The following is a 19571-nucleotide window of genomic DNA, read 5'->3' on the forward strand; positions in this document are numbered from 1 at the left end:
GTCGATTCTTCCTTGTCACATGCACAACCTCTCCACCAAATTTCGTCTGAATCTGTCCACAGCTTTTCGAGATATCGTGTTCATAGATGAACAAACATTCATACAGGCAGGGGTGAAAACATAACCTCCATCCACCCTTGGTGTTGGAGGTGAAAATCCCCAAAAATGCAACTTTTCTTTTTTCTTTTCAAATTTTTTTATTTTGCCTAAAACGCTCCCTGACATTCACTGATGAACCTCTGAAGGTTTGATGAAGATTTGTTTAGCCGTCTCTGAAAAAAATGGTGACGCACACATACAAAATGGCTGTCTTGTAGTTTAGATGGCAGGTTTTGTTGGACATTTGTTTCATACAACATCTAGCCTCCTGGAAGATGAAGATGGAAAATAAAATGTGTGGTAGTGGTGAAAGAAGATGGTAAAATGGCAACAGAGTGCCAGTGAGTGTCAGTCAGGTAAAATATGCAATGACTAGAAGAGGGGACAGTAACCTGTAAGTGTGAGGGTTGTTTAATGGGAATCAAGAAAATAATGCGACAAGGGTAGGGATGGAAGAGCACGTGATTGGTCACAGCCTGCATGAAGCCACTGAGGGAAGAGTGAAATTGAACCGCTTCCTGTGGGAAGTTCCCTAAATTGGGCAAAATATGGGAAATGTGCCGAAAGCCTCGGCCTTGGGGTGTTAATCAGGAAGGGGTTACTGAAAGAATGCATATGCTACTGGAGGATCTTGAGAGCATCAGAGGGTTGAGAGAGCTGAGGGGGCTAGACTAGAGGAGATGCTGTTTGAAGAGGTCACAGATCTGTCTGTGATGAGAGAGCAACAGTCCTTGAGCCTCAGCCTTGTCGAAGAAGATACCTACGTATAATGTTGAGAGCTTTAGAATTGACAGAATCCATGAGAGACAGATGGGATTCTGGGATGCCAGCGTATAAGGGAGAGCACTACTCCATTGAGCTATGGTCAATGGCCTTAGTCAAAATTTATATTGGAAATGTGCAATGAGTCACTCTTTGCAAGGTGGTAGCAATTGTGAGGATGACCGTGATCATGGTGATGGAAGTAGTGACGTTGATTGTTTTGGTAGCTAAGATAAAATCTTGTAGTAATTTGATTAGAACTGAATAGCAAAATGAAGGCACACTAGGGATAGAAGGCCTAAATTGCAATTGTATGACAAATACAAGGCTGTAGATCTCAGAATTGTGAACAAGTTTGATTGGTCAACATCTTGTACTGTATTGCCCCCCACAGTGTGGTTGAGGTCCTACCCAGCCATCCACTGTTGTCCACCATGGTGACTGAGCTGGTGAGCGCAAGTTCTGATTTGGCCCGAGTGCTCGCTGACTATCGGGCACGGGGTGGCTGCTTGCGCATCCGCCATAGACCAGGCCTGACGACCGAGGACTTCACCAAGGTCCAAAGTCGGGCAAAACCTGATTGCTACCCTGAGCAAAAAGTGTGTAAGAAGGCCTTTTTGGATTGCTCACGTGATTAATGTGTTTTATGACGTTTTGGGGAAATGGCTGCTTCTCTTGATACTCTGGTAATAATTACTTGTGTTGGAGTAGTAGCGTTGATGTCCATGAAGCAAAATTACATCATGGGGCAGGGTAGTATGGAAACCACTATTTTATTTTATTTTTATACCTCCACAGCCGAAAATGCCAGAGGTGTTGTATTTTGTTTGCCCATCTGGCTGTGTCCGTGCATGCGTAGCGGATTTTTGTTACCGCGATAACGTGTGAATTGCTGAAGGGATTTTGACCAACCTTGATAGAAGTATGCACTGTGATGTAAAGATGAACTGATTAGATTTTGTGGTGAAAGGTCATGACCTTTGACGGAGGAATATCCGGACGCATATTTGACGGACGCATTCACATCAAATTTTACTTTCTCGATTGCTCTGCATTACTTTCTCATCATCTTAACAAATGGGCAAGGCATTATGAAGTGAAGAATGATTTTGACCAATGGTTTGCCAAAGGCAAAATGAAAAATAAAATAAAATAATATATACATACAGTGCCTTCACGTAAAGTATTCACAACCCTTGACTATTTCACATTTTGTTTTGTTAGAGCCTGAATTCAGTATTGATTAAACTTACATTTTTTGGCACTGATCCATGCAAAAATACTCCATAATGACAAACTGAAGACATGTTTTTAGAATTCCTTTACTATACAAATTAAATGAAAATGAAATACAGAAATATCTGATTTACATAAGTATTCAACCCCCCTAAGTCAATACTTTGTAAAAGTGCCTTTCGCAGTGATTGCAGCTTCGAGTCTTCTTGGGTATGTCTGTATCAGCTTTGCACATCTGGATTTGGGGAGTTTCTCTCAATCTTCCTTCCACATTTGCTCAAGCTCTGTCAAGTTGGATGGGGAGCGTTGGTGAACAGCAATCTTCAACTCTTTCCACCGATTCTGAATGGGATTCACTTGGCTTTGGCCGAGCCACTCCGGAACTTTCACATTCTTGTTCCGGAATCATTCCAGTGTTGCTTTGGCTGTATGCTTGGGGTCATTGTCCTGTTGGAACATAAATATTCGCCGTAGTCTCAGGTCTTTTCCAAACTGATCAAAGGAAATTGGATGCACCCGAGTTCAATTTGCAGTGTCATATTAAAGGGCCCGACTTTGTAAACTTAATTTATATACTTGGGACATACCTATTAATTAATTCAATACCTTTCAGCTTTTCATTTTTAATGAATTTGTAAAAATTTCGAAAAACAAAAATTCCACTTTGACATTATGGAGTATTATGTGTATATCAGTGACAAAAAAATCTCTATTTAACCCATTTTAAATTCAGGTTGTCACACAAAATTTGAAAAAGCCAATGGGTGTGAATAATTTTTTTAAGCATTGTATGTATTATATATATATATATATATATAATACATACAATGCCCGAAGAAGTTGCAAGAAGTCAACAACAGGATTATATCACAGGTGGCGTGGCAAAATGTACGGACAGGTGCATTTGATGATTGGCTTCACAGTCGGGTATACAAGGGTTGTTGCGTTCTGTATTAGTGGAAAACAACTCCTGCACGTCTCCAAAAGTTATTGCCGCTTCCTCTGGAGATGGTCCGTCAACTCAACAATGCTGTTTGTCATGGAGTGGTGGCTTTACGAAATTACGGCATGAAACAGCGTGCTATTGCTCGGCAGTATGGCATCACTCAAGGTCAGGTGTCAAAGATCCTGAAACGAAATGCTCAGAGGGGTGTCCCTACTCCAATACCGAGGCCAGGACGTCCCCGCAGAACCACAAGGAGGGATGATCGCCAGCTGCACTGGTTAGTCCGCAATGGCCGTACCAAGTCAGCTAATCGGCTTAGGGCTGAGTGGCAGCAACTGACAAATGTGCCTGTATCCAGAAGGCTAGTCAACCAACGACTGGTTCAAGCAGGCTATCGTGCCAGGCGTCCCCTGAGAAAGCCACGCCTGACCAGACAACACCGCCAGTGCCGATTGCAGTGGGCCAGAGAGCACCATCAATGGCAGCCAGGACACTGGAATCACGTGATCTTCAGTGACGAGTCTAGATTTCTGGTCTATCATCAAGATGGCCGCGTCCGAGTGCGCAGACAAGTGCATGAAGCCTACAACAAAGATTGTATAGTGCCAAGAGTCCAAGCTGGAGGTGGTGGGGTGACCGTTTGGGCTGCTTTTCATGCAGGGGGCAAAACTTACCTGGTTGTTCTGAATGGAAACCTGAACCAGTTCAAGTACAGGGCCTTTCTGGAAGAAACATTGCTTCCATTTGCAGCCTTTCGAGGAAACTTTGTCTTCCAAGATGACAATGCACGGCCTCATCGTGCTCGCATGATCCAACACTTTCTTGCTGACCGTGGTGTAGAGCATATGGAGTGGCCTGCCATGTCCCCGGATATGAATCCGATAGAGAACTTGTGGGCAGAATTAACGAGTCAAATCGACCACTTGGACCAGCAGCCGACCTCTGCGTGTGAATTGCAGCAGGCTATTGTCACTGCATGGCAAGCGATTCCTGTCCAAACCTTGGCAAATCTCGTGAACAGCATGCCTCAACGTGTACGTGCTCTCCTGAATGCTCGTGGGGGTTACACGAAGTACTGAACTGTAATTTTACTGTCCGTAATCCCAGTCGTAATTTAACTTTTGTTTTTGTTAAAAAAAAATTTGGCTAATGTGCAAAATAAAGAGATACTTCTGGAAAACGTACAGAAGTTTAACACAGTACTGTCCATGAATTCAGTTCGATATCAGTTTATATCACTTTCAAGGATCAATTTATTTGTTTCGAAATGTCAAATGTGGTTTTTGTTTCTTTTAAAGGTCACATTAACAAAATCTGGAATAATTTCAATATAATTCCAATGAACTTTTGGTTCTAAGACATCTTGAAAAGTAAGTTCACCCCCACAAAAAAAAATATTCCATATTAAATGCCAAGTCTGTATATGTTCAGTTCTCCAGCTTTCATTGAGCGCATGTAATGACGTTCATACCTTAATGGGGGTACACCACTGATGGTATGAAATCGCATAGTGACTGGTATATAACCGAAAGGTTTTCAGAGTCATAAGTGTATGCAGGACTCACTGCGTTGCCCTGATGAGCCCCAAAAGGGCGAAACCAGGTCGGTAACTGTGAGTTTTACATACACTTATCACAGTATCTGAACTAAGATCAAAATTCTGCTCTGTCAGAGGGTTCTCTTGAGAGCTTGACAGGCAGAGCGTATGTACATGGCAGTGACGTCATTACATGCGCTCATTGAAAGCTGGAGAACTGAAGATATATATATATATATATATATATATATATATATATATATATATATATATATATATATAAATAATATACTGTATATATATATATATAAATAATATACTGTATATATATACAACTGAGAAATAGCAGAAACTCCACACTACGAGTTGCAGACACCTGCAACTCTTTACAGGTGAGTTCAATTCCAACGTAAAGGAGAATCACCTGCTTGAAATCTATTTCTAACAACTTCTAAAAGGTGCCAATAATATAGTCTGGGCCATTTTAGGATTTCTTTGTGGAATAAGCTCCGATTTTTGATTTTTTTTTTCAGCTCTTTTTGTTTTTTAGCTGCGACGAGCAGCTCTATGAGAGGACCGCGTTGTTGTTGTTAGGGTGCCTTTTTGAATAGCGCATGCGCATACACTCGGACGTGCGTTGGTATGAGTTAAGAACATCGCGGACAAAAATGGCGATTTGTTTGAAGAAACCAGAATAAATTTAGCAACAAAGACAACATGAATGTTTTCATATCAATCTCGTTTCACAGAACTTGACACAAATTAGGTGTAATTATTGAACAGTGCATGCGCATACACTCGGACTTCCCCTACCGACCAAGCCCGTTTCAAATTATCCCTCTGCCACCCAGAATTAACATTAATAAATAACATTAACTAGAACGGGCACTCGGTAGAGCGCATACCTTCGCCATTGCATGCATTGCAATTTGCATGCATTGCATTGCTACGCTAGTGTAATTACGCTCATTGCTAGCTTGCTAGTCATTACGCTCATTACGAAAAATACGATTTTGACCTTTTCGTGACCTTGACCTTTGACCCGATTGCTCCCAAAATCTAATCAAATGTGTCCCGTATAATAACCAATCATCCCACCAAATTTCATGCAATTCGGTTGAATACTTTTTGAGTTATGCGAATAACATACACACACACACACACAGACATACAAATAAATACACAGCGATCAAAACATAACCTTCCGCTTTTGCGAAGGTAATGAATTGACATTAACAGAAATAACATTCACGTCCATACATTATATATAATCAGTTGATGAAGCATGTTGCGTCGCAAAACAAAGGACAAGACCAGAACTGAAAGACAAAAAGACGCCAGTGCGTGCGTATAATTTAATGACTGGTCGAATTTGTTTGTGCATATTGCAACGGATATCCTCATGATTCTACACGTCGCAGCTGGTGACCACACTGTGGTCATTTTTCTCTTGTTTTCCACTGCAAACCAAATAATTACAAATGTGGATACCAAAATATTTTTTTAATTTCAACAATTTTCTTGAAGAAATGGTGCATTATTTTTAAAAAGTGCAAGGGTGCCAATATTTTTGGCCACGACTGTTACATTATTATTCTGATGTGATCTCCCCCATAATCTTGAAGATTGTTGGGTGCCATATTTGTGCTTCCATCCCAAAATACTTTAATTAGTGGTTGCATTCGTTGAACTGGAGTTCTTAGAACACCTTATCCCACACAGTTTTTTTTTTTTTTTTTTTGTATACAAGATCGAGGCTCGTGAAAGAGCGAACATTAATCACACAGAAAGACAAACCGACACATAAAACATAACATAGGGAGCGGTAGACAAGATGGGGAGAGAGGGGGAAGGACACAAACACAACATTTGAGAGCAGGGACCGAGAGACATGGAGACATCGAGAGATCTGAGAGAGGGTGAGGGCTTTGGGGGGGGGGGGCGTGGGAAGGGGGCAGTGGGAGAGGTATAATACATATGGACACTGCCAGGACTTCCAGGAAAGAAGTTGGAATTTCAAACAAGGTGGATCTGGGGTGAATTAGCGGGGGTAGAAAAGATCAAGGTTTTGGATGGGGGAAGATAAGAGATGGTGGTGAACAGCTGTTTTAAAGACCTGGAGGGAGGAGTGGGATTGAAGGGAGTGAGGGAGTTTGTTCCAGAGGCGGGAGAAAAGAGGAATGAAAGAGTGAAGGTGAGCGGAGAGCCGAGATTTCGGCAGTTTAACCATCAGAGGGTTGCTGGCAGATCTTGTGCGACCTGTAGGAATATTTGGGGGACAGAGCACAGAGAGAGCTGGGGGTGCAAGGCCGGAGAGGAGTCGGTAGAAGACAGAAAGACCACCTACCTGCCTGCGGTGAGTGAGTGAAAGGCCCTCAGAGATAGCTTCATCGCGGGAGATTCCAATAATTCTGAAAGCTTTGGTTTCAACAACGTGAAGCCGAGCTAGGTGTGAGGCAGGAGCACCGGCCCATAGGGGAGAACAGTATTCCATTGAGCTGCGGATGAAAGCCTTGTATGTGGTGAGGAGCTCAGGTGTGCCGAGGAAGGACTTCGCACGACGGAGGATGCCCAGTCGGCGACTGGCTTTGGAGGCCAGCTTGGAAATGTGGTTTTCCCAAGAAAGATCATGGCAGATAGTGAGACCCAAAATCTTGAGCGACAGAACTTCTTGGAGAGGATTGTTGAGAAAGTAGATGGGAGGGTTGTCCAGTCGATCTTTTCGGAGAGACATAGTAAGAGTGTGAGATTTGTCAGGATTGAAAGACATGTTCCACTTGTTTGACCAGTCTGTGATTTTGTCCAGGTCTTCAGAGAGCGAGGAGGCAGCAGACTGCCGATCTGAGGGAAGAGGAATGGAGCGGCAGAGAGTGGAGTCATCAGCAAAGAGATAGAGAGGATTTTCGAGAGAGTCAGAGAGATCATTGATGAAGACCAGAAAAAGCACGGGGCCCAGAACACTGCCTTGGGGAACTCCAGCCTGAACAGGAAGAGGAGATGAGAGAAACCCATTCAGGGCCACACGTTGACGACGACTAGAGAGGAAGTCCGCCAGCCATGCGTGGAGATTTCCATGGATACCAAAGGAGGAGAGTTTGGTGAGCAGAGCGGGGTGCCAGACCGTGTCGAAGGCACGTGATATGTCGAGGGAGACAGCTCTAATTTCCTGTTTGGCATTGAGGACCTCCATCCATTGTTGAGACAGCAGAAGCAGCATGTCCAGAGTAGAGTGACCTGGTCTGAAACCAAATTGATGATCAGAGATCAAGCCATTGGAGAAGAGGAAAGATTTCATATCAGAAGCAATGATGGATTCCATGACTTTGCTGATAATTGGGAGAAGGCTGATTGGTCTGTAGTTGCTAGGATCTGTTTTTGCACCTTTTTTGTGCAAAGCGGTGATGTTGGCTGATTTCCAAGCAGATGGCAGTTGACCTTGAGCAAAAGAGAGGGTGAAGAGAACAGAGAGAGGGTGAGATAGAGCAGCAGAGCAGGATTTTAGGACCCGTGGGCTGATGCCGTCGGGTCCAGTTGCAGAATCAGAGTCGAGGGTTGACAGAAACTTTTCCACCTTGTCAGGAGGAAAGGACACGGAGTCCAGAAGCAGCAGGGTACGACTGGGTATGGTGGGTACAGAGAGGGATGGGTTTGGGACACAAGATTTAGAGGCAAACACAGAGTTGAGGCATTCAGCTTTTTCACGTGCGGAGTCAGCTGTGTAGCCGTTTGAGGTAAGGGAGGGGATGGAGGGGGAACAAACACCAGAAACGGATTTGACCAGACGCCACCAGGATTTGGGAGAAAGGACATGGGAAGGGTTACCCCTCCTTTTTCTATTGACGAAATTACCTCAAGTGTTGCATCACTGGGCGCCGCCATTTTGTCTGAATATCGATGTACCACAACGTTGAGAGCATGAGTTGCGAATGTGATTGGTCAAGGTGGTGCACAATTTTGCCAAAGTACTCATGAACGGAATGTTTTTGGAAGTGCAAATGAGGCGATTTGTGTTCTGCGGTGTTCGAAATATAATACTCGATTGAAATAAAACAAAAGTTTTGAAGACTAGAAAAAACAAGTAAACAAACCATTGTATTAGAAGTTTGCCGCTGTTAATGCATTTGGGAGACTGTGTCTTTTACACCGCCTTATTTAACATTTTAAATTAGTTATTTGTGCCTGTTGTTTGTGTCCTTTATGATGTCCCTAAAACCTGTGAGTTTCTTGTTTGGAATGATTTTCAATTATTTTTCCAGATAGACAGAGCGAACCAATTGCTTCCCCCGCTTTGCGCTACACGCGCTGGGTAACCGACAATAATTTGTCCATCTGCACGTGCTTGGATTTTGAATGGAATATTAATATTGGAGAACATTTGTATAACTGAAATTGTTTTACATTTTTTGACAGCAGGAGGTGCAATGTCTTCAAGTTTGTGCATACATAGTATGTGTGATTGATTGATTAATATTGATTTATTGATTATTGATTATTAATTATTGATTAATTGATTAAATTGATTAATAATTATTGATTTTTCAATCAAATATGTATTGGTGTGATGATTTAACAAGTGTTCTCTCAATATTGGTGTCTTATTGACCACAGATTGATTGCTTCAACCCAATGCACCACCAGAGATTGTGTGTTCTCTTCAGCAGTTACTCGATCTACTCGAACAATGCTCCCACTCCCTGTGTGAGCCCGTGGTATGTCGTTTTCATCAACAATTTGAATTTGCTCATTTCATTGGTAAGAAAGGCTGGCAGGATGGCCTATAGCTGCCTCCAAGATGTCTAGCCTAGATTCAAATCCCGTCCCGGCTATAAACTGTAATTCCGGTGTTTCACAGACAGGGTGATTCATCAATGTGTGTGCCGTCCCTCGGATGGACGTTAAACTTGTCTCTTCTGCCAACATTAGTTGTAGGACGTTAAAGATCTCGTGGTGTTCTTTGCGAAGATTAGGCGAGCTATTGCCAGCACCATGAACAAATTCCAAATTCCTGTCCTAACCTACAGAGGGCACTGCATCATCGTTTTGGCCGCACCCTCAGCCAATGCTACAGCCCTGCAGCCTTGTGCTGTATATGAAAAAAAACATTGGTGAGGAGCCATATTGTTTCAAAACTAAACGAAACTCAACGGTAAAATTAACTTTGAATTTCCATGTCTTGTCCACGATTATTTGAAATTTGTAAGTTACCACCTGTGTCTCGGCTAATATGTGCCAACAAACCTAAGGCAGTGAATGGTTCTGTTGAATCACCACTTCACTTTGATCATTCAGAGTCCCATGAGGATGGGGATCTGTATTTTTCCATTAAGAAATGGACATTGGCAGGATTCGGAATTATGACTGGACTCTTTAATGAACTTTTTATTTTATCCTAGGTTGGTCACCATGGAGTTTTATGGAAGAAATGACATCACATTGGGCATGTTTTTGGAAAGATACTGTTTCAGGTACAAGTTAAACAATTTCTGTGTAACTAAGAAAGCCTTTTGAGGGAATTAACCCAGGCTCCTAGTTTTGCTGCCGAAAAGGCAATGTGCTGCTGCCATTGGGACAGAGCTGTGGATGGGGAAGTGGGAGTTAGTGCAATCGATTATATACAGCATCTGGTATACATTACATTCGCCTGCATTTCCATATCGTCATCAAATTCTTATTTTGAAATACTGCATTTAATGTTCAAAGTGCGGAACTTGTAAAGTATCTGAAATGCATAGTTTTATTGTTTTGAATAAGTGGTAATAGTATACAAGGAAATTGGAAATGGGAGGAAGCCATTTGCCCGTCATGCCAGTGTTTCAACCACACTCCATCGATTCAATCTATCATTATTTTTGTCGTCTTTTTTATGTTGAAGGCTCCAGTCATGGACTATATAGTCATCATCTAGACCAGGCCTTAAATAAAGGAGCTGCATTGATAGAAAAGTGAAGAAAGAGAGAATAGTCTTCGAGTTTTTGAGGAAGTAAAAATCTGCTTTTCGAAAAGGGGAAGATCATAAGTGTTTGGAAAGACATGAGAAGGTGAAGAGCTCCAGAGTTTGGCAGTGGAGGGGAAGAAACAAACGTCATAACTGCCCACCCTTGAGTTACCAATGGCCACGCAATAATCATGCGATGTAGGGCTTGTCGAGTATTCCGTGGTCTCGCTAATGGTGGAGGTACACAAGCAGCAGGTTATTGGGAGCCGAAACCGAAGTAATATCTGTAGAAAAGAGAAAGAGAACCAACATTGCGGCGTAATTTGAGTGGGTCGAGTTTTGAGTTCAGATTGGGAGAGTTGATAAGTCAGATTACTTTGGATTCAATTCTGTCCAGTAAGTGTGTGGAGTTAGAACCTCCCCAGATGGATGTGAGAGCAGTACTCTATACATGGATGAATCAATCCTTTATGTAGTTAAAGCGACTGTTGAGAGGAGAATAATCTTCGACATCTGAACAGGACTCCAAGTTTCTGCGAGGCAGACTTAGCTATTTGTGTAGTGTGTGGATTCCAGGGTATATTTAATGTTAGGGTAAAACCTAGTAGGTTTATTGTATCACATGGTGTAATTGTTGAGCTTTCAAAGGAGAGTTGAGAGGAGTTCTGGAGAGAGAGATGGGAAGAAATTGAGTTTTAAAAGCATTGAATTTAACCTGATTACATTTGCACCTTTGGGAAAATCCAAATTATTGTCCAAATCTAAATTTAAAGAGTTGGCTGTGATGAAACGACATGTCGATTGAGTGAGGGAAGATGAGGCAGATGGTACAAATATGGAGGAATTTAATGTTGAGTCATAAGCATTTGTAGAAGAAAGAAGGTCATTGATAAAGATAAGGAAGAGTGTTGGAGACAGGACAGAACCCTGAGGGATATCGCTGTTGTTAGGGAAGTAGGAAGATGTTGAACCATCAACAATTACAGAGATAGAGCATTCGGAGAGAGAGCTCAATATGAGAGAGCAGAGTGATGGAGGAAAGCCAAAAGAGGGAAGCTTGAATATCAGACCCCGATGCCAAACTCTGTCAAAGGCTTTTGAGATATGAAGGCCTACAACAAAGGATCCCCCACTGTCTCTCAGAGAAGAGACCCAGACATTTGTAATGTAAGAAAGGATATCACCGGTGGATCTTGCCTTGCGAAAGCCATATTGATGGTCAGATAAAAGACTGTGAGATTCAAGATGCTTGAGCAAATGGTTATTGAGAAGACATTCACCGACATTTTGGAAATAGTAGAAGTCAGAGCAAAGGGACGGTAGTTGGAAGGGTTTGAACAATCACCCTTCTTTAAAATAGGCTGCACTAAGGCATGTTTCCAGGAAAGAGGAAAAGTTTGGGTTTTTAAACAAAAACGAAACAAACGAGCAAGCACAGGTGCATGTTCTGAAGCACACTCCTTCAAGACACAAGGAGGAATTCCATCTCGTCCGTGTGCCTTGCTTGTGTCCAGAGAGAGGAGGACTTTTTGACTGCATGACAATAGATTATAGGGAGAGGCATAGGATTGCTAAGGGCTGAATCAGACAGAGATGGAATGTTAGAGTCATCCAGAGTGGAAGTAAGAGGAGAAAAGAAAACCAAAAAGAGTTGCTTTATCAGTGGGAGAGACAGGGATAGTATCATCCGAACAGAAAATCGAAGGAAAGGTAGAGCGACAGAAGTTGTTGGAGATACTTTTAGCTAAGGACCAGAAAGATCTATTAGTGGAAGAAGATGAGAGGTTGTCACGTTTCTTTTGGATAAAGGAATGCTTCACCTCACGAATAACTGTTTGCAGTGATTTCTGGCAGATATGAAAGCTGAATGCGAATCGGAGGAAGAAGAGTTTTTCCATGTCCCATATGCCGCATCCCTTGCACGAATGGCCGCAAAGCAGGAATTATTGAACCAAGAGTTGGTAGGAGAGATAAACTTGAAAGAGAAGAGGATATAAGCCTCCATTCCTGCAATGATAACCTCAGCTGTACGTTCAGCAGGTATAGAGGCACCGCCCAAGTTAAGGCAGTTGTCTTTCCAGGGAAAATCAGAAAATAAGTTTCGTAAACCAGTCCAGTGTGCACTATTGGTACCAACCCAATCTTTACCATTTACCGAATGGAAGGAGCAGTGAGGAAAACAGGGCGACAGCCACAGGAACATCACAGGGGAATTTTTATTATTGTTGTTAGGAATGAGAAGGTTGTAGGATGAGGAAATAAAAAAGGCTTATTGTCTATAATCACTTTTCTTGCCGTCCCAATCCTGATGGCTTTCATCATATTTCTGACCTTGGAATTCTCAAACGAAACCCGTTTTGTACTGATTGTGTAATTTGGGTGGTAAACCACTTCATGTCAGTACCTTTCCCACACATCATCTCCTACATGCTGAGGTTCCCTTCCGCCCTACACCTGTTCCCAGTCTCCCCCGCCTGCCCCCTTGTTCTGGGTCCACTGCCCACTCTACCCAGACCCCTGCTCTGGATCCTCCGCCATGTCCTTGCTCTGGGTCCACCCTCCCCTCACCATCCCCAAGCTCTAGGTTCCATGTCCCTGATCCAGGTCCTCCACCACCCACGCAAGCCCCTGCTCCAGATCTGTGACCTCTGTCCTTTACCAACTCCTTTTTGGTCTTGCACCATCTGTCCTTTCCATGTTCTGCCCCCACTACTCCCACCTTCCAACTCTAGGTTTCTATAAGGTGCACACAATCTTTCAAGAACCCACTTTTCGTGAACCTTCAAACTTTCTCTCACCTGTAAAACCAACTTTCTCATTCTGTTCAACCTCATTCTTCCCTCCTGGGCTTACTGATGGCTGTTCACCTCCTCCACAGGTCATACCCATCCATGCTCATGATCTTCTATTTTTACCCACCCCAACCACCCTCCTCCCCCATCCCGCATCTTCTTTCCAGGTTATAATATTTTTCTACCCCTACTTCCACCCACCTTTTTATGTTCTGTTCCACTGCTGTTTCATCCCTGGTTTTCCCTTCCTCTTCTCTACGTAGCTTCAAATATTTGGAAGGACTTGTGCATGAAAAAATATCTGATTCGTAAATGAACGATTATTTATGTGACAGTGACGAAAGCCAAGGTCGGTCAGAAAGGTCGGAGGAGGTTAAATAAAAAACTAAAAATTGTGAAAAGGTGAGTCGGAGATTGCATTGGGGCGGGAGAGGGCGGGGGATTAACAATAAAAAGCCATCTAGAACTATTAACACCATGTCAGTAAGAATGTGCCACAAGTGCATTTTCATTCATTCCTTCAAATCGCGTCTCCCATCCCTTCCCCTGGCCCATTTACACGTTGTTTTGTGTAGACCTTCATATCAGTGTCCTAGCCCATGCTGTGACACGCCAATGGTGCAACATGTCCGGCGATTCGTGCACGGTGATGCATGTCTGCAGATTTTGCTGAAAGAGCTCGAGTCACCAGTACCTGGCTATCAGCAAACGCTGCTCACCTGGGCATGGTGTAGACGCTGCCAGCAGGTCGGTACTTTTCCTTCGGAAATGCGCAATCTCGATGCACTCCCACCTGTTCACCCAGTAAATGTCTCTCATAAGTTGGATGGTGACTCTTGTCTTCACGATCTCTTGCTTTGTAGACTACCCCAGTTGTACCACTGTCCACGGATTCTTGGTCTATATCTTTTGCCAAGTATTTGGAGTTGCGCTTCTATGGTTATCAGTACACTCGAAGGGCCAGTGTGGAACCCTGCACCCATTCCATCCAGCAGGACTACCATCATTATTTTTCGTACAACCAGACGGTGGCATCATTCAGGTTGGTCCTCATGACTAGTACATTCAATGTCTCTGCAACCCTCACGGTTGTGCATTTGATTTCAGTAGCACGAGCTGTATAACAAACGTATGGAATTGCCTCAAGTTGGCATTCGAAGGAAGAAGAGTTTTTAAAATGCCACTATTGTAGAGCAAGTTGCAGTTCAGTTTTATTTGTTTTGCTTCATGTTTTCTTTGTCACTTACACCAACTGCAATGCAAGTTGTAACGCAGTATACATTTGTGCGATGTATGTACACAGCCTCTCTCATGTACAACTACAGGAGGTCATTCTACCTCCGCTCACTATCCGACTCGAACTGCATTGTGCACCTTTCCTGGAATTGCTGCAAGATCTGAAGTACTTTAGCATGCAGTGAGTCCACGTTTGTTACCTCCACCACCAAAGGTGGATGGAGGTTATGTTTTCACCCCTGTCTGTCCATTTGTGAAGAAAATATCTCAAAAAGTTGTGGACCGATTCGGACGAAATTTGGCAGAGATGTAGCGTATATGACAAGGACGCAATGATTCGATTTTTGTGAAGATCCGGATTCGATCCGGCAACTAGAATTTTTTAAGTGATTCTTCGCCATTGGGAGATAGGGACAAAAACTATACATAGCAGGATATCTCAAAAATTTATGGATGGATTTTTGACGAAACTTGTTGGACGGGTTGTGTGTGTGATTTATTTATTTGTTTACACCAATGGGGAACGGTCAAGCCGAAAAACAAATTGGAGGGACCCCTGAGTGAAGGGAGAAGATGGCAAAATAAAATTAGGATGCGGGTGCCACAGAAGATTAACCCTCACTAAAATAAAAGAGGATGTGACTGGTTTTAGACAACTTTGCAGCCAAACTAGGTGCGTTCCATATGGTAACTAGAACGACACTCTTCGACGTCACAACGTCAACTGATATGCCTCTGCCCACATTATTACATCATTAAAATACTTGTACCAAATTTGCTTTAAATCCATACAGCTCTTCTCAATTTATCACATTTTTACCTGACATGACCTCTGACCTTTGACCTCTTGACCCCAAAATCTAATGAGTTCATGTTTACCTCATTATACATAGCTGTACCAAGTTTGACTAAGATCCCTTTAGCCGTTCTCAAGTTATCGCGGTAACAAAAACCGATCACGGACAGACGGACAGATGGACAGACAGACGGACGGACAGCCTGAAAACATAATGCCTCCGGCAACTTCGTCAGCGGAGGCCTAAAAAAAGAGTGCAAACTAGTGGCCTCGGAAGGGGATTCCCAGAATCTTGTGCTTGGTGCGGCTCCAGTCACAAACTGGCAGAGAATGGGACTCAAGATTATGCGTCAGATGATGGGTGCAACACCCTGCTTTGGGCCTTTATCTTTGTGGGGACAAACCTGTAGGAACACTGATTCAAACAGTATCGTCTAGCAGACACTTGAGAACCAGGAATGCAACTTGGTTCCTGTTTGCTGAAGAACTAGTTTGTTTTCTTCTGTGGTGATTGCCTAGTTCAGTGAATAAGTTTGTGCATTTTGCTGCAGGGTGCAACAGGTGTACACAGCTATCGATGAAAGGCTCTTCTCCCTAAAAACTGACACCTTCAACAAGACCCGTGAGGAGAAGATGGAGGACCTGATTGCTCAAAAGGAGGTAACGTATAGGTTTTGGTTCAGCAGAGTTTGAAGTGTGAATTATTGTGGCCTTTTTATTAAACTTGGAATATTTTAGCTACTTGGTGTGGAATTAAAGGTCACACCGGAATGGAAATCTTGATTTGAGTCGCATAAAATTAATGTGTAAAATAACAACATCTACTACATTTATGAAGAGGATTATAAATAATTAAATTGATATATGTGGGAAAATTACACACCCAGACCAGGAATCGAACCCAGGTCCTCTGGAAAACCGTACCAGTGCTCTGGCATCTGAAGCCCCGGTCACACCTTGACGATTTAGCCAGCGTATGCCGACGTATCAAAATTGAGTGCTGGTGTGAGTCATACGCTGGCATACGTCGACAAATTTTGTGCATGCACGAAATTTGTCGACGAGCTCGGCGTACTACGACGTATGCCAGCGTGCTTCAGCGTGCTCTTAACGTAGCCAAATTTTTCATACGTCGGCATACGCTGGCTAAAACGTCAAGGTGTGACAGCGGCTTGAGTGCCCCGGAAGCATTGGCGGAAAGAGAGTGGCAATTTTATGTGGGAAAATTGCATGCTTGGTCAGGGTCGCCCAGATTGGCACCCCGCGGGCATTGGTTGGGATAATTGGGTCTAACAGGACCTTCTCACCTTTATGTTGTTACCTGTTGGTGACCCAATGACTTCAGCTAAGGACCGTGCCCTCAGCAGTAACCCGTCTACCAACTACTATTACCACTATGACCGAGTGAACCGTGGGTGAACGCTGACTAAACACTGCCAACGCGAAACAGTGGGGCAGAACTCCCGGCTATTTACTACGTACACCCTTATGTCGGATCAGTGGAAGAAAGGACCAGAACGAAGCATATGGAAAATGCACAATAGTTATTTATTTCAAAGCAATGGTAAAAAGCACTTTATTTACAGGTCTTTATTCACCAAAAGAAAATAAAAGGTGAAAGGGCATTTATTTAACAGCAAAAACCAGCAAAGTAAAAAGGTACAAAAGAGCAGACTTATCCGAAGCTAGGATTCTTGTACAACCTTAACACAGAGACAAGATACTTGCATTCATTCCACGAAGAAGAAAAAAAGAAAGAATCATAGAAAGAGGGAGTGTGGAGCATAGGAACGACTCATAGCTTACCTCACCTAGCCAGGTGGGTTTGGGTCAGGCCAAATAATATAGGCGAGGGTGTGGTGGGTTTATGATGAGGAGGGTGATGGATTGTTAATGTGTTGACAGAAGTTGGGCCCAACATGACCCAGCATGGTTCGTTCTGGTAGGCCAACCTTCAAGCAGGCAGTACTCGGATTGAGACTTCCCTAACACACACAGAAGACCCTGAATCAAGCCGTGTCCTGGGCTTTATACTTGCTATGTAGGGTGTGGCTATATGAGAACACAGGCCAATGAGAGTCTATTCCGATACGTGCAGCCTTTCCTCATTGGTGCGCGTCCAGCAAAGGGTGGTTCCCTCAATGTAGCTGGTGGAAAGTCCCATCGTCCTGAGGAAGCCCCGCCAAAGACCCCTGCATCTCCCCTCCCATGCGCATCAGTGAGGGAAGGCCTCCTGCACTTACACTCATGCGGGAATGTTCCTCCGTACAGTACGTATATCGAGTGACTTAGCACTCAGCTTCCGGAACAGTGCACAACATGCCTGAGTGATCCTGCTTTCATGGTCCTTGTATTTGGTGTTTGAAAGGGAATTCTGTGTGATGAATGTTGAGGTGCAATAAGGTAAGTCGGCCGATCCGGAGGATTATTGCTACAAAGGTAAATTGTTACTGATATTTGAATTGGTTGCTGGTGTGAGTTTGGACGGAGATTAATTGTCAATAATGAAAGTGACGAGTTGAAACGAACCAAATGTGGATTAAGGGCATGAACTGAATGTGGATTGAGGGCATGAACCGAGTGTGGATTGAGAGCAAGAACTGAGTGCGGATTGGGAGCAGGAACCAAGTGTGGATTGGGAGCAGGAACCGAGTGTGGATTGGGAGCAGGAACCAAGTGTGGATTGGGAGCAGGAACCGAGTGTGGATTGGGAGCAGGAACCGAGTGTGGATTGGGAGCAGGAACCAAGTGTGGATTGAGAGTAGGAACCGAGTGTGGATTGAGAGCATGAACCGAGTGTGGATTGAGAGCAAGAACCGAGTGTGGATTGGGAGCAGGAACCAAGTGTGGATTGAGAGTAGGAACCGAGTGTGGATTGGGAGCAGGAACCGAGTGTGGATTGAGAGCAGGAACCGAGTGTGGATTGGGAGCAGGAACCAAGTGTGGATTGAGAGCAGGAACCGAGTGTGGATTGAGAGCAGGAACCGAGTGTGGATTGAGAGCAAGAACCGAGTGTGGATTGGGAGCAGGAACCAAGTGTGGATTGAGAGCAAGAACCGAGTGTGGATTGAGAGCATGAACCGAGTGTGGATTGAGAGCAAGAACCGAGTGTGGATTGGGAGCAGGAACCAAGTGTGGATTGAGAGTAGGATCCGAGTGTGGATTGGGAGCAGGAACCGAGTGTGGATTGAGAGCAGGAACCGAGTGTGGATTGGGAGCAGGAACCAAGTGTGGATTGAGAGCAGGAACCGAGTGTGGATTGAGAGCAGGAACCGAGTGTGGATTGAGAGCAAGAACCGAGTGTGGATTGGGAGCAGGAACCAAGTGTGGATTGAGAGCAAGAACCGAGTGTGGATTGAGAGCAAGAACCGAGTGTGGATTGAGGGCATGAACCGAGTGTGGATTGAGAGCAAGAACCGAGTGTGGATTGGGAGCAGGAACCAAGTGTGGATTGAGAGCAGGAACCGAGTGTGGATTGGGAGCAGGAACCAAGTGTGGATTGAGAGAAGGAACCGAGTGTGGATTGGGAGCAGGAACCAAGTGTGGATTGAGAGTAGGAACCGAGTGTGGATTGAGAGCATGAACCGAGTGTGGATTGAGAGCAGGAACCGAGTGTGGATTGAGAGTAGGAACCGAGTGTGGATTGAGAGCATGAACCGAGTGTGGATTGAGAGCAGGAACCGAGTGTGGATTGAGAGCATGAACCAAGTGTGGATTGAGAGCAGGAACCGAGTGTGGATTGGGAGCAGGAACCGAGTGTGCATTGAGAGCAGGAACCGAGTGTGGATTGGGAGCAGGAACCAAGTGTGGATTGAGAGCAGGAACCGAGTGTGGATTGGGAGCAGGAACCGAGTGTGGATTGAGAGTAGGAACCGAGTGTGGATTGAGAGCATGAACCGAGTGTGGATTGGGAGCAGGAACCAAGTGTGGATTGAGACTAGGAACCGAGTGTGGATTGGGAGCAGGAACCGAGTGTGGATTGGGAGCAGGAACCGAGTGTGGATTGAGGGAATTAACCGAGTGTGGATTGAGAAAAGGAACCGAGTGTGGATTGGGAGCAGGAACCGAGTGTGGATTGGGAGCAGGAACCAAGTGTGGATTGAGAGCAGGAACCGAGTGTGGATTGGGAGCAGGAACCAAGTGTGGATTGAGAGTAGGAACCGAGTGTGGATTGAGAGCATGAACCGAGTGTGGATTGGGAGCAGGAACCAAGTGTGGATTGAGACTAGGAA

The 19571-nt window shown here is 44.1% G+C and overlaps 1 protein-coding gene across 6 annotated transcripts in view; it reads left to right on the forward strand.

The window, feature by feature from the left end:
- The window catches only part of PIKFYVE (phosphoinositide kinase, FYVE-type zinc finger containing), a 156790-nt gene that overhangs the window by 91081 nt on the left and 46138 nt on the right, over nucleotides 1–19571 (forward strand). For all 6 annotated transcript variants that reach the window (XR_013624711.1, XM_068127483.2, XM_068127486.2 and 3 more), the window contains exons 21-27: nucleotides 1256–1460; nucleotides 9189–9289; nucleotides 9974–10045; nucleotides 13883–14054; nucleotides 14171–14349; nucleotides 14611–14724; nucleotides 15891–15999. Coding sequence is in view for 5 of the 6 variants with exons in the window: in XM_068127483.2 (XP_067983584.2) it covers nucleotides 1256–1460; nucleotides 9189–9289; nucleotides 9974–10045; nucleotides 13883–14054; nucleotides 14171–14349; nucleotides 14611–14724; nucleotides 15891–15999 (952 nt within the window). In the remaining variant the exon portion in view is untranslated. The remainder of the gene's footprint in view (nucleotides 1–1255; nucleotides 1461–9188; nucleotides 9290–9973; nucleotides 10046–13882; nucleotides 14055–14170; nucleotides 14350–14610; nucleotides 14725–15890; nucleotides 16000–19571) is intronic.

Source organism: Myxine glutinosa, chromosome 10 (genome assembly GCF_964187855.1).
Source record: "Myxine glutinosa chromosome 10, kmMyxGlut1.1, whole genome shotgun sequence".
NCBI classification, from domain to species: Eukaryota; Metazoa; Chordata; class Myxini; order Myxiniformes; family Myxinidae; genus Myxine; species Myxine glutinosa.